Source organism: Mesoplodon mirus (genome assembly GCF_964341445.2).
Source record: "Mesoplodon mirus genome assembly, chromosome: 9".
NCBI classification, from domain to species: domain Eukaryota; kingdom Metazoa; phylum Chordata; class Mammalia; order Artiodactyla; family Ziphiidae; genus Mesoplodon; species Mesoplodon mirus.
The window spans coordinates 40,006,653-40,020,278 of NC_138985.1; the positions used below are offsets into that span (position 1 = coordinate 40,006,653).

Below are 13,626 nucleotides of genomic sequence, written 5' to 3' on the forward strand. Positions count from 1 at the left end.
GTCAAAGAAATCATGACACTTGGGGAATTAACTGACAGGGCCATGAAGGGACTGAAAAAAGTCGGCTTTAAATCAGCTGATTTAAATAGACGAGCATAGTATTTGTTATATATTTTGTACTCGGTTCAACTGGACCATGTATTATTAATATGTTATTTTGATTTATAAATAAGTTAACTGAAGAAAGAGAAGCTGTCTGTAATTCATGAAGACAGACCAAACATTTAGAAATTTGGAGTCTGCATGATTGGTAGCAGATTTGCAATACTCAGAGCCAGGTGGCACCTGGTAAGATTTTTAACTAAGAATTTAGCAGCTTTGCTAATAATAACCTAAATTTAGTCCTCCTTAAAAAAAAAAATCCTTCACTAATAGTAAAGCAAAGTGGATACCATTTGGGGTTAAAAAAAAGAGGGTAGGCTATGTCAAAGAAGAAGAGTAGTTAGATTATTTTACTTTTACTCAATAGAATATTATGCAGTCATTAAAATAATGTATATAAAAAAGTTTAGAGAACTCCCATGCGGTCCAGTGGTTAGGACTCGGTGCTTTCACTGCTGGGGCCTGGGTTTGATACCTGGTCAAGGAACTAAGATCCCACAAGCCGTGCAAGAATTTTAGTCAATGCTCATGATATTGATCAAAATGTATATATTTTATGATCTTAATCAAGAAATACTAAGAAAAAAGAAAGAAAGAAATACTAGTAGAGAAAACACCATCATGTTAACAATGATAATATCTGGTATGAATTATGATGACTGAGTTTCCATTTGCGTTTTTCTGCATTTTCCAAATTTCCTACAAAGAGCATAAGTTAAATTCTTAAAATTCTTTTAAAAACATAAAAAAATTAAATAATAAATCAACAAATGCACATCCGTGTGCGATGCAAATAAATAAATATTATTTTTCTTATTACTGTTTTAGATGGAAAAAAATTGAGTAGCTTTGTCTTAAAAAATGAAAGTTGAACCTGTCTTCTTCTCATTTTAATTATTTGATGTCCTGGAGATATGGCAAGGCTAACCAAGATTTAACTTTTATCCCTCACCCTCCACTCAAGGAAAGTTAAAAGAGTAACTGTTGTTAAACTCCCAGTGTTGTAATTCTCAATTATAGAATACGGAAAGAGAAAAAATTTAAAATTTGAAGGAAAGGTAAAGAAGAAGCTAAGGGGGTTTGTAAAAGTCCAACCAAGTGTGTGGAACACATAGACGAAATTCCATTTTGCGGGGTGAAGGAAAGGCTTCCCATGATGGCCTTGTCTGGTGCCATTTCCCCAGTCACTGTCTTCTGTCCATGCTGTCCAGTTGTAAACATATGGGTCAGGAGATGGACCAGTATCTAAAGAGAGAAAGGAACACGCCATGATTGACTCAGAATACTCAATGCTCTTCATTGAATTAAACACATTTTCATATTTTTCATAACTCATTTAAATATGGTTGGACAACTAAAACCCTAATATTCAGAGTTCATCTAATGGTATCTTTACGACCTGTGCATTTTTCTGCCTACATGTTATATTTCAATGAGTTTTATATAAAGCAATTTTTCAGGAAATTTAGAGCTATCACTTAACATGTTTATCTTCATATTGGGTCTCCAAATCACAAGCATATTCAAACCAAACTGAGCGATGCTGTAGCTTTTTACTTTGATACACTCTCTCTATCTGTAGCTTTTTTCCCCTGATTCATTTGACATCATGACTCTCCTCTCCTAAAGATTTCAGCACACATCTCGAAAGAATAAGGACATTCTCCTATGTAACCACGTCATCGCCACGCCTACCACAGTCTAGTCAAGGGTCACATCATACATTTGGCTATTTTGTTTCTTCAAATGATTCAGCAAAAAAAAAGAAATATACCTAGAAATATAGATAGGTAGATGATAGATACATAGATAGATAGATAGATGGAAACAGGAAAAAAATGTTAACTTTGTTGAATCTCGAAGTACCTGCTTTCTACTTTTCTGTATGTTTTGGAAAACATCAGTTTTCCATTTTAAACAAGTCATGATCAATATTTTTTCATCTAGAACAATCCCCTCACCCTCTTGTTTTTTTATGTCACTGACATTGATGAAGAGCCTTTTTATTTATCAATCTACTACAGCCATTATTTTTTTTATTCTTAAATTGTCCCAAACATGGCCAGTAGGAGCCCCTCAAGCTGCCTTCTGTGTCCCTGTGACATGTCCCCATTACACCCTTGTTTTCTGGGACAACAAGATGTCCCTGGTTCACGTGGTACTTTCCCTGTCCTACACCTGGAATTAGTCATTTCTTCAAAAATTCTAGTTTCTTCTAGTGGTGATATATACTTTATATAACTTTTCATAAGTCACAAGGACTCTTTCATATAAAAGGGCTCAGAGGGTTAGATTGTCATTTGAAACATTCATAAGAATTAACCTTTTCAGAAGGAAAGAAAAAATGCTACAGACGATTATAAACAACACTTTTTAATTATCAAACTCTTTCTACACAGAATTCATTGTTTTCTTCATAGGAAGATGATGAATTAATAAGAAATAAACATATCAACTGCTTCACAGAAGTTCTAAGTAATAAAATCAGATCATAACTGCACTTATTAGCCTTGTTACTGACTGAGGAATCTCAGTAATTACCTGAGTTTTTAAGGCTGTACAGTTCTAACACGATAATCCCCCTTGATGGATTTGTAATCATTTGTGCTCTTTAACATGGGCAAAGAGCTTATCTGCTTTAACTAAGAGCAAAGCAAAACCAAAACAGACACATCTTAGCATTTGTGCTAGGCACACAATTTAAGGAATTCTTGTGAGCAGAAACCTATCTGATTAACAAAGATCTGACAAATTGACTATTCTTTGAGTAGCCAGAAGAAGTCCAAGTAATAAAACCAAAATCTGAGAATCAACAAGGTATTCTCTGTCCAATCAACTGGGCACTAAGAAAAGGCGAAGCCTAGGGACTTCCCTGGCGGTCCAGTGGTTAAGACTCCGAGCTCCCAATGCAGGGGGGCATGGGTTCGATGTCTGGTCAGGGAACTAAGATCCCACATCAGCAAAAGGCTGCCAAAAAAAAAAAAAAAAGGCCAAGCCTGACAGTATAGATCTGAGGAGAGTTCCAAGTAGCGGAGAGACACCAGTTGGACGAAATGGATTTGGCTGATGTTGATGGAGGGACATAGTCACATTCCCTGTCATCCAACTTGAGGAGGGGGTGACAAGGGACAACTGCAGCATCTTGCATTTATAGAAGTACCTGTGAGCATTAAGGTTTATGAGGAGGGTCTCCAGTAGTTAGGAGAACTAGCATGTTCCTGTAATGTGACTAACATTCCTTACCATTTCTGCAGTTCTTCTCATAGACTATGTTGCCACTGGCATCTTCCTGTTGGCATCTGGGGAATACCAGGTTCACTGCGAATGTTATAGTTGAGCCCACCAGGGCTGGTCCATCACTGGTCAGAAGTGCCTGCACACGGCCTCCTAGGGCATAGAAAAGTGGAGCTCAATCAAACACCTCTTTTCCCTTTCACTGATAAACAAAAAAAGTAAAGTTAAATCTACAAATAAGGACCAGAGGATCCTTACGCCTCTTTACAAACTAGTTGCAGGATTCTTCACTTTTGCTGTCAGAGTACAGTATTCCAGAAGACAAACTTAAAAAGTCAGACCAACTGAAGAATTCTCTAAGCACAGAAAGAACATTTCCTTAAAATAATTAAAAATCTATTTAATTGGATTGAGGAGACAGGTATTAAAGGTTTGCAACTTTCAATTTCAAAACCAATGACTGAAGGATTCATTGGCTTTTGATGTGAACAGAAAGATATTAACTTTCTGACAAACCACACTTTCGAGATGGTCAAAGTGCCCTGGAGTCTCAGAACTTCTGAAGATGACCATTCCCACATCAGTTACTTAAGTTTGAGGCCAAAACTGCTTGCTCTTCAAAATCTTCCAAGAGGCACCAATTGTAAATTTCTAAGGTGGTTTTACTGTGTGTGTGGTGGGGGAGAGGAGTTTAGAAAGTGATATTGTTGCGATAAAGGAAAGATTGCCAAATCCAGGTGCCTCCCACTTGGTAACTAGTGTACTGTCATTCATGGAAGCACCATGAGCCCTGTGATCTCAGAGTCTGCAATCTACAAGGCTAACTGAAATAAGAAATTACAGCTGTTTGGCAGATGGGACCTAATCAAACTTACAAGCTTTTGCACAGCAAAGGAAACCATAAACAAAATTAGAAGACAGCCTGCGGAATGGGAGAAAATATTTGCAAACAATGTGACTGATAAGGGATTAATTTCCAGAATATACAAACAGCTCATACAACTCAACAACAAAAATCAAACAACCCAATCGGAAAATGGGCAGACCTAAATAGACATTTCTCCAAAGATGACATACAGATGGCCAATAGGAACATGAAAAGATGCTCAATATTGCTAATTATTAGAGAAATGCAAATCAAAACTACCATGAGGTATCAACTCACACCAGTCAGAATGGACATCAACAAAAAGTCCAGAAATAATAAATGCTGGAGAGGGTGTGGAGGAAAGGGAACCCTCTTACACTGTTAGTGGGAATGTAAATTGGTACAGTTACTATGGAAAACAGTATGGAAGTTCCTCAAAAAACTAAAAATAGAATTACCACATGACCCAGCAATCCCACTCCTGGGACTATAGCCAGACAAAATTATAATTCAAAAAGATACATGAACCCCTATGTTCACAGCAGCACTGTTCACAGTAGCCAACACATGGAACAACCTAAATGTCCATCAACAGATGCATGGATAAAGAAGATGTAGTACGTATATACAATAGACTATACTACTCAGCCATAAAAAAGAGTGAAATAATGCCATTTGCAGCAACATGGATGGACCTACAGATTATCATACTAAGTGAAGTAAGTCAGAAGGAGAAAGACAAATACCATATGATAGCTCTTATGTGTGGAATTTAAAATATGACACGAACATATCTACGAAACAGAAAGAGACTCACAGACATATAGAACGGACTTGTTATTGCCAAGGGGGAGGAGAGGTGGGGAGGGATGGACTGGGAGTTTGGGGTCGGCAGATGCAAACTGTTACATATAGAATGGATAAACAACAAGGTCCTACTGTATAGCACAGGGAACTATAGAACTATATTCAATATCCTGAGATAAACCATAATGGAAAAGAATATTAGAAAAAAGAATGTGTGTCTTCATATATATACATATGAACATATACATATATATATATCAGAATCACTTGGCTGCAAGCAGAAATTAACACAACATTGTAAATTAACTATACTTCAGTTAAAAAAATTGAATCACTATGTTGTACACTTGAAATTAAAAAAACAAAAGAAATTACAGTTGTTTTGGTTGAGTCTTTTGATTTACCTTTCCAAGAGTTTTTCCACCTCGAGTCTCCCCTCTTCCACACTGGATAGAGTTTTTCATTCCAGTCATTTTCATCTGATGACCAGCCATTTAACTGCCTGTGCTCCCGCATATAACCAGGTCTTTCATTGCTCAGCACATCATGAACGCCTATAACAATATTTGAAAAAAAAATTATGTTGTCTACCTCATCTCTCATTTAGCATTATCTAACAATGGTTAGAGCAACTTTTCACTTCATAAGATTAGAAAGCACATACATAATATTTCCAATATGTGAAGCAGATAGAAAGTGCTTTTTAAAAAAATGCGTACTGGAAATACCTTGACTACAAGTACTCAGACCCTTTCTCTTTACGTACTTTAAGTGAATCAAGGAAAAATTTTGAATGTCAGTATTTCTTTGACATCATTTGGTTTCTCAGAACATGTCTTCTGAATATTTGGATTTGATACACTATCATTAGGAAAGACACTGATGCCAATGATCTTCAGAGCAGTTTTTCATCTTTTTCCATTCTGAATGGTTTACTTGGCTCAAGGAGTGCCAGGCTGAGGAATGCCTCCAAGGTTCCAGGAGACGTGTACCAGTACTGGAGGGCCCATTGCTGAACAAATGTTTTTATGGCCCAGCACATGGCCTGTCTTGGTGAACGTTCCATATACAGATGTGTAGCTTGTGGGGTATTGTGTTTTTTTAATGTCACTTATGTCAAGCTGGTTGGTATTGTCTTTGGTAACTTCTCTGTTCCTGTTGATTTTCTGTGTGCTTGTTATTTCGTTACTGAAAGAGGAATGTTGAAATCTTCAACTATAATTATGGATGTGCCAATTTGCCAACTTTGTCTTTCAGTTGGCATTATTTGCTTTATGTATTTTGAAGCTCTATTTTAAATTGTTAAGTCTTCTTGATAAATTGACCCTTTTAACATTAGGAATTCACTTTTTTTTCTTTGGTAATATTCCTTGTTCTGAAGAATACTTTGATATTAGTGCTTAGTGTTTAACTGGTACATCTTTTTCCATCCTTTTATTTTTTTTTGCATATTAGAAAAAATTTTTAAATTAATTAATTAATATTTATTTTTGGCTGTCTTGGGTCTTCATTGCTGCACACGGGCTTTCTCTACTTGTGGCAAGTGGAGACTACTCTTCATTGTGGTGCGCAGGCTTCTCATTGTGGTGGCTTCTCTTGCTGCGAAGCACAGGCCCTAGGTGCGTGGGCTTCAGTAGTTGTGGCACACGGGCTCAGTAGTTGTGGCTCACGAGCTCTAGAGCACAGGCTCAGCAGTTGTGGTGCACCGGCTTAGTTGCTCTGTGGCATGTGGAATCTTGCCAGACCAGGGATCAAATCCATGTACCCTCCATTGGCAGGAGGGTTCTTAACCACTGTGCCACCAGGGAAGTCCCCATCCTTTTACTTTTAACCTATAAATATTTTTATATTTGAAGTGGGTTTCTTGTAGACAGCATATTGTTGTTTTTTAAAAAAACCTAGTCTAATAATTTTTACTCTTTATTTGGAGTGTTTAGGTAATTTACATTTAATGTAATTATCAATATTGTGGGATTTGTCTACTATATGTTTTCTATTTATCCATTCTGTTCTTTATTCCTTTTTTCTTCTTTTCTTATACTTATTGGGATTATTTTTGGATTCCATTTTATCTGCATTATTGGCTTATTAGCTATACCTTTGTTTTAGTGGTTGCTCCAGGGTTTATAGTATTCCAGTTCTTTTAAACTTCTTTCCAATCTTGATGTCTGTCTTTTTGCCCTTCCTGATAAGTCTGGTGGTCACATTGTCTGTCCTTTCTTTGAGGACTGTAGCAGACAGTTCCTGCCTGCACCTGTCCTCTTTCTCTTGTTGCAGAGTTTTTACCATAATGATTCAAAATTCTAGAGGATCACTTTCCTAGCTTTCCTTACAGTTTGGGGAGGAACTGATGATTAGGTCCTGGCCGACGGGAGCTGAGTGTAAATCTGCTGGAGGCTTCTGGGAAACATTTTTCTCCATCATTAAAAAAAAAAATAATAAAGTGGAAAAAATCTCCATTTTTTCCTCCTGAGAATTGATTTTGGAGACAGTGGTGTAATGATGTGATGCCTGGGCTGTGACAGCCATATTTAACCATGAGGGAAAAAATCTGAGGAAGCGGGCCAGCACACCAAGGGTGTCAGCATAGATGCATGAAAAGAAAGAGGCCTTGACGATGTTGTTGAGCTCCTCCTCCAGCCTTGTCTACCTTTGGGTGGATTGAGACAATAAATGTCTGACTCAACCTCTTTGAGTATCTGTTACTCACAGGCAAGAGCTCCACTGTCTATAACCCTTGCCAGCCCCGAATCATACACTGTTATCAACTGTTGTCTCATCTAGTCATATGGTCTTGCAGTTTGGTCTGGCTATGGACTCAGAGCCAGGAACACTGCCTTTTCTCTTACATTCTGAAAGAGGCCTCCTATGAGGGGTGGTATTTAGAAGGTACTCAGAGAAGCCATACTGAATGGATGCCACTAGCCTCTGCCTTCTATTCCTCTTTGTTGGTAGGAGGAAGGAGAAGCATGTAATTCCCTTCTTATAATGGAGGTAGATGGAGTGGGAAGGAACATTGAGCTGGAAGTTACAGAACCCACTACGAAACAGGCTGTGGGATTTCAGGCCTTGTTTCTTCTCTGGGCCTTCACATCAGGCAAAAAAAACACATGTCCTGTGATACTGTGAGATAGTATCTGTTTCCAAAGAGGAACAAAGTGAGGGCAGGAAATCTATGTTTATCAATAAATGTTTATTATAATTGGAAATTCAGTTGAATGTTGAATCATGGAATGGTAGAATGTTCTATATAGAAAGAACTAAGAGTAGTTCGTTCAAATCCTTTCATTTATAGACGAAGAAATTCAGGCCTAGAGAAGTGATATGATTCACTCAGAGTTATCTGTAATCAAGTAGAAATGAAGACTGGCATCTTTGAGTCCCAGGATCAGTTTTTTCTACTCTTCCGACGTCTTCCTCTTCCTCAGATCCTGAGCGAATGTCGGTGTTTCCAGAAACATAATCCAAACACAGATTTCTCCTTTGATTTTAAATGTTAAAAGTCTGGGCTTTCCTGGTGGCTCAGTGGTTAAGAATCCACCTGCCAATGCAGGGGACACGGGTTTGAGCCCTGGTCCAGGAAGATATCACATGCTGCAGAGCAGCTAAGCCCGTGCGCCACAACTACTGAGCCTGTGCTCTAGAGCCCGTGTGCTGCATCTACTGAAGCCCCCGTGTTCTAGAGCCCGTGCTCCGCAACAAGAGAAGCCACCACAATGAGAAGCCTGGGCACTGCAACGAAGAGTAGTCCCCGCTCGCCGCAACTAGAGAAAGCCCGTGCACAGCAATGAAGACCCAGCACAGCCAATAAATAAATAAACAAATAAAAATAAATTTAAAAAAATAAATGTCAAAAATCAAGGAAAAATACAAACTTAAAAGGCGAGTGACAAGGAATAGACGCATAGGCCCATAGAACAGACTATAGAACCCAGAAATAGACTCACAGATATGCCCTACTGATTTTTGAAAATATAATCCAATGGAGAAAAGATAGCCTTTCAACACATGGCACTGTAAAAAAGTAAAAAACATAGGAAAAATCTTCAGGTTCTAGGTAGGTAAGAATTCTTAGACTTAACACCAAAACCATAATCTATAACGGGAGAAATTGATAAACTGGACCTCATTAAAATTAAAAAATTTTGCTCTGTGAAATACCATGTGAAGAGGGTAAAAAGGCACATTACAGGGAGAAAAATATTTGCAAACCACATTTCTAAAAAAGAAATAATATCTAGAACATATAAAGGATTTTCAAAACTCAGTGTTAAAAAATCAAATAATCCAGGTAAAAGACCTGACCAGACATTTCACAGATGAGGATGTACAGAAGACAAAGTAACACATGAAAAGATGTTCAATATCATTAGCCAGTGAGTAAATGCACATTAAAACCACAATGAGATATCACTGCATACCTATCAGAAAGACTAAAATTAAAAATACTGACATCAGGGGCTTCCCTGGTGGCTCAGTGGTTAGGAATCCGCCTGCCAATGCAGGGGCCATGGGTTCAAGCCCTGGTCCTGGAAGATCCCATATGCCACAGAGCAACTAAGCCCACGAGCCACAACTACTGAGCCCCTGCACCACAACTGCTGAAGCTCACGTGCCTAGAGCCTGTGCTCTGCAGCAAGAGAAGCCACCGCAATGAGAAGCCTGACCACCATAACGAAGAGTAGCCCCTGCTCGCCCCAACTAGAGAAAGCCCACACGCATCAACGAAGACCCGATGCAGCCAAAAGTAGAATAAATAAATTTATTTTTAAAAATGACGTCAGATGTAGGTGAAGATGTAGAAAAACTGAATCACTCATACACTGCTGGTGGAAATGGTACTGTCATTCTGGAAAACAGTTTGGCAGTTTCTTGTAAAACTAAACATGCAATTACAATGCAACCAAGCAGTTGTACTCATGGGCATTTGTCCCAGAAAAATGGAAACTTATGTTCACATAAAAACCTGTACATTAATGTTCAGAGCAGCTTTACTCATAATAGCCCAAGCTGCAACAACCCAGAAATCTTTCATTGGGCGAATGGATAAACTGTGGTACATCCATGTAGTACGGTATACCACTCAGTGATAAAGAACTAGCTATTGATATACACAACAACCTCAATAAATTATGTTGAGTAAAAAAGAGCCAGTTCCCCTAACTTACATACTGTATGATTCCATTTCTCTAACATTCTTGAAGTTACAAAATTATAAAACTAAAGAATGGATTAGTGGTTGCCAGGGGCTGGGGGTTGGGTGGAGTGGGAAAGGGAAGTGGCTTTGGATCTTTGTGGTGATGTGACTGTTCTGTATTTTGACCATGTCAATGTCAGTATCTTGGTCGCCACATTGTACTACAACTTTGCAAGATGTTACCATTGGGAGAAACCCTGTAAAGGGTACATAGCGGGGACCTCTTTGTATTATTTCTTAAAAGTGCATGTGAATCTACAATAACCTCAAAATAAAAAGTTGAATTAAAAAATAGAATAAACAATCAAAAACCCCCAACAGTAAGACTTTAAAAAAGAAAGTGGGGAGGGGAATAGATGTGAAGGTAAATGGGGTCACACCCATCACCCCTGTGGCTGTTCCCTCTACCCTTCGGACGCCCTGCTCTACTAGCAGAGACATGGCGGCTTGGCCACTTGTGAGCTACTCCGTCAATAGCCTCCCCTTCCTCTTTTTACCACGGCTATGACTGGAAAATGGCAAGGAATCCCTTGGTGTCTTATATACTGCTAAATTCTACCCATCCTTATTTTTTGCGGCCAGGATATTTCACCTTAAGGCAAGGTGAAGCCAGGCACAGCTGGTAATAGGTTGGGCCTCCTCTCAAACTACCAGCCAGCCTCAGGCTAACCTGCCTTAGCTGAGCAGAGCAAGCGGGTGCTGGGGGATGGGAGGCTAGAATTAGGTGCAGGGGCCTCCCACTGACCTGTCAGCTCTCTGTCCCTCCATCCCCCGGACCTCTGTGGGAGTCTGTCCTGGGGGTGGGGGGGACTTGGAGACAAGACAGTTGCCACCACGTACGACTGCTACTCCAGGCCCTTGGTAGCTGGTGTCACAAAAACCCTCTTACCCAGTTTTGCAAACAAAGAAGCGAAAGCTCAGGGGCGCTAAGTCACTCGTGGTCCAGCCCCACGGCTGGCAGGGAGGACAGCGGCTGCCACGAAAGCCTTCCTCGTCCTCGTATCCGCCGTGCGGCCCCTCCCCCTTGTCCGGGACAGGGGAACAGCGCCAGCCTGCCCGGCCTCCCCGGGCTGTTGCGAGGCCCTGTGCGGCCCAGACGAGTGACAAACCCCGGGCCGCCGCTCTCCGGCCCGGCCCCCCCGCCGGCACAGCCCCTGCGTCTGGGCTCCCGGGTCAGAGTCGCGGCTCCTCTTCCTGCCCCGTCACCGGCCTCAGCGCTGGCGGCACAACTGGCCTCCCGACACTCTCCTCCCCTCCCCCCAGCCCAGGTCCCCATCCCGGAACCCCAGCACTGCGGACTCCCGGCGCGCCCAGCGCCCGCTCCTCAGCGCCCCCTCCCCACCCCACCCCGAGCCTGCAGCGGCCCCCTCTCTTTCTACTCCACCCAGCCGCCGCCGGGCATCGCACTCTGCAAGGACCTCTTCGCTGTAGGGCTTTTCTCTCCCGCTGGGAGGAGTGAGAGGAACGCGTGCACGTGTGTCCAGGATCCTCCTCTCTTCGATCTGGGCCCAGCAGGTGAAAAGCCGGACCTGGGCTCCTCGTGTGCTCACCCGTTGAAGAGTGGGAGGACCATCTGCTCCACAAAGGGGGATGTGAGGACTAGCTGACTGATTTAAGTGAGGCGGCCAGCACAGTGAACACACATGGTGGGTCCCTTCTCAGCGCCTCCCTCCCTCCCCTGGAGTCGTCTGGCAAAATCAGGACTTTTCCTCCAGGGAACGTTGTCACTCTACTGGAGTGAGGTGGAGTGGACCTTCCGGGAGATGTCTAATTCACTCCCTTCTCCCACTCCACTGGAGGATAGGGGCTGCCATGACCGCCGATCCCCTGGACTGGACAAGTGGGCCGCCGGTGAGCTCAGTGGCTCGCAGCTCTGGCTTCCGTTCCAATCACAAGAGGAGATTTTGAAACAAGGATGCTCCAACCCCACCTCCAAAGATTCTGATCTCACTGATCTGGGCATCAGCATTGTTAAAAAGTCCCCAGCCTCTACTCTAACTAGAAAAGAGACCCAGGGCTTTAGCTCTTTTCTCAGTATCCTCACTACAGTGGCAGCAAACTCCTGCAGGTCTGTGAAAACCTATCAGCAGGATTTTTTTTTTTTTTTGTCAAGCGGCTTGTGGGATCTTAGTTCCCTGACCAGGGATCAAAGCTGGGCCCTTCTGCAGTGAAAGCATAGAGTCCAAACCACTGGATCACCAGGGAATTCCCTCAGCAGGATTGACGATAGCTTCTGGGTTGGGATTATTAGAAAGTCTGATTCCAGATTTTGGGCCCCATTTCATCTGAGGCTCTTTCCTGTTAGATGGCAACGAAACAAAATTTAGTGGGTAGCGTTGCTGTGGTCTCAAGCCAGAGACTGTGCCTTTCACCCCCCCACACACTCTCTCCCAATGTCTCTAAGAGAGTGGGTGGCAATTTTGATAGAAAAAAGCTCCACAGCAGAGGAGCTGCATGTCTTTCACTTCAGGAGCCTGGAGCAAAGAATGGGGACTGAACGCATTCTGCCGTACTTTCAACATCCCCAGTGGTTTTCAGAAGAAGAAAACAAGTGAGCGTGAATGCTTCCTGAAGTCCAACTTTGGGCTCAAGCAAAGTTACTTCAGACAAACCCATCACTTCAGACAACAGCCAGAGAATGGATTAAAAATACAGAAATTGACAGTTACTCACGTTTCGCAGCATCAAGTGGCAGTCTTGCAGCCAGAAGCAGAAATCCCAGGAAACAGTAGAGACATTCCATGCTGAATTCTCACAGATCCAGGCAATCAAGGTTTAACTTGTAACTCCTCTGGCTCCATCCGCTAAGAACAACGGTGTTCTTCTGTTTTTTGCTGTGCTCCACTCCTTATTTTAATTAAATATGGGCCTCGGGGCAGATCATGTGATGGTATTAAGCAGCACTGCTTGATCTGGTCTCTGGAGTTCAACCACTCATGTGCTTCTGACTCACTTGCTCTTAGTATCTATTTATTCACTTTTCAGACGCACACCATTTCAGTGTTGTTATTCCATATTTCTACTTAAAGGGACTTACTTTCCTATGGGCCCTGTTTTGATAGCCTTCCCCAAATAAAATTTCTATCTCCAACCTCACTGATTTTTAAAAATTTTTGAAATATGTTTTATTACCTTATATTTTGAATTAGATTCTGTTCATTCATTCTGTTCGTTTCTTTTTTTGAACTTTTGAATTTTATTTTATTTTATTTTTTATACAGCAGGTTCTTATTAGTCATCAATTCTTTTTTAAATTTACTTATTTTTGGCTGTGTTGGGTCTTCGTTTCTGTGCGAGGGCTTTCTCTAGTTGTGGCAAGCGGGGGCCACTCTTCATCGCGGCGCGCGGGCCTCTCACTATCGCAGCCTCTGTTGTTGTGGAGCACAGGCTCCAGACGCGCAGGTTCAGTAGTTGTGGC

The 13,626-nt window shown here is 41.5% G+C and overlaps 1 protein-coding gene across 1 annotated transcript in view; it reads right to left on the reverse strand.

Annotated features, from left to right (window-relative positions):
- The window catches only part of GPNMB (glycoprotein nmb), a 29,315-nt gene extending 16,182 nt beyond the window's left edge, over positions 1 to 13,133 (reverse strand). Inside the window, exons 1-4 of the mRNA XM_082633127.1 lie at positions 12,882 to 13,133; positions 5,416 to 5,565; positions 3,346 to 3,489; positions 1,198 to 1,347 (exon numbers count right to left, since the gene is read on the reverse strand). Coding sequence (XP_082489253.1) covers positions 1,198 to 1,347; positions 3,346 to 3,489; positions 5,416 to 5,565; positions 12,882 to 12,951 — 514 coding nt within the window. The 5' untranslated portion in view covers positions 12,952 to 13,133. The remainder of the gene's footprint in view (positions 1 to 1,197; positions 1,348 to 3,345; positions 3,490 to 5,415; positions 5,566 to 12,881) is intronic.
- Positions 13,134 to 13,626: the final 493 nt, after the last annotated feature.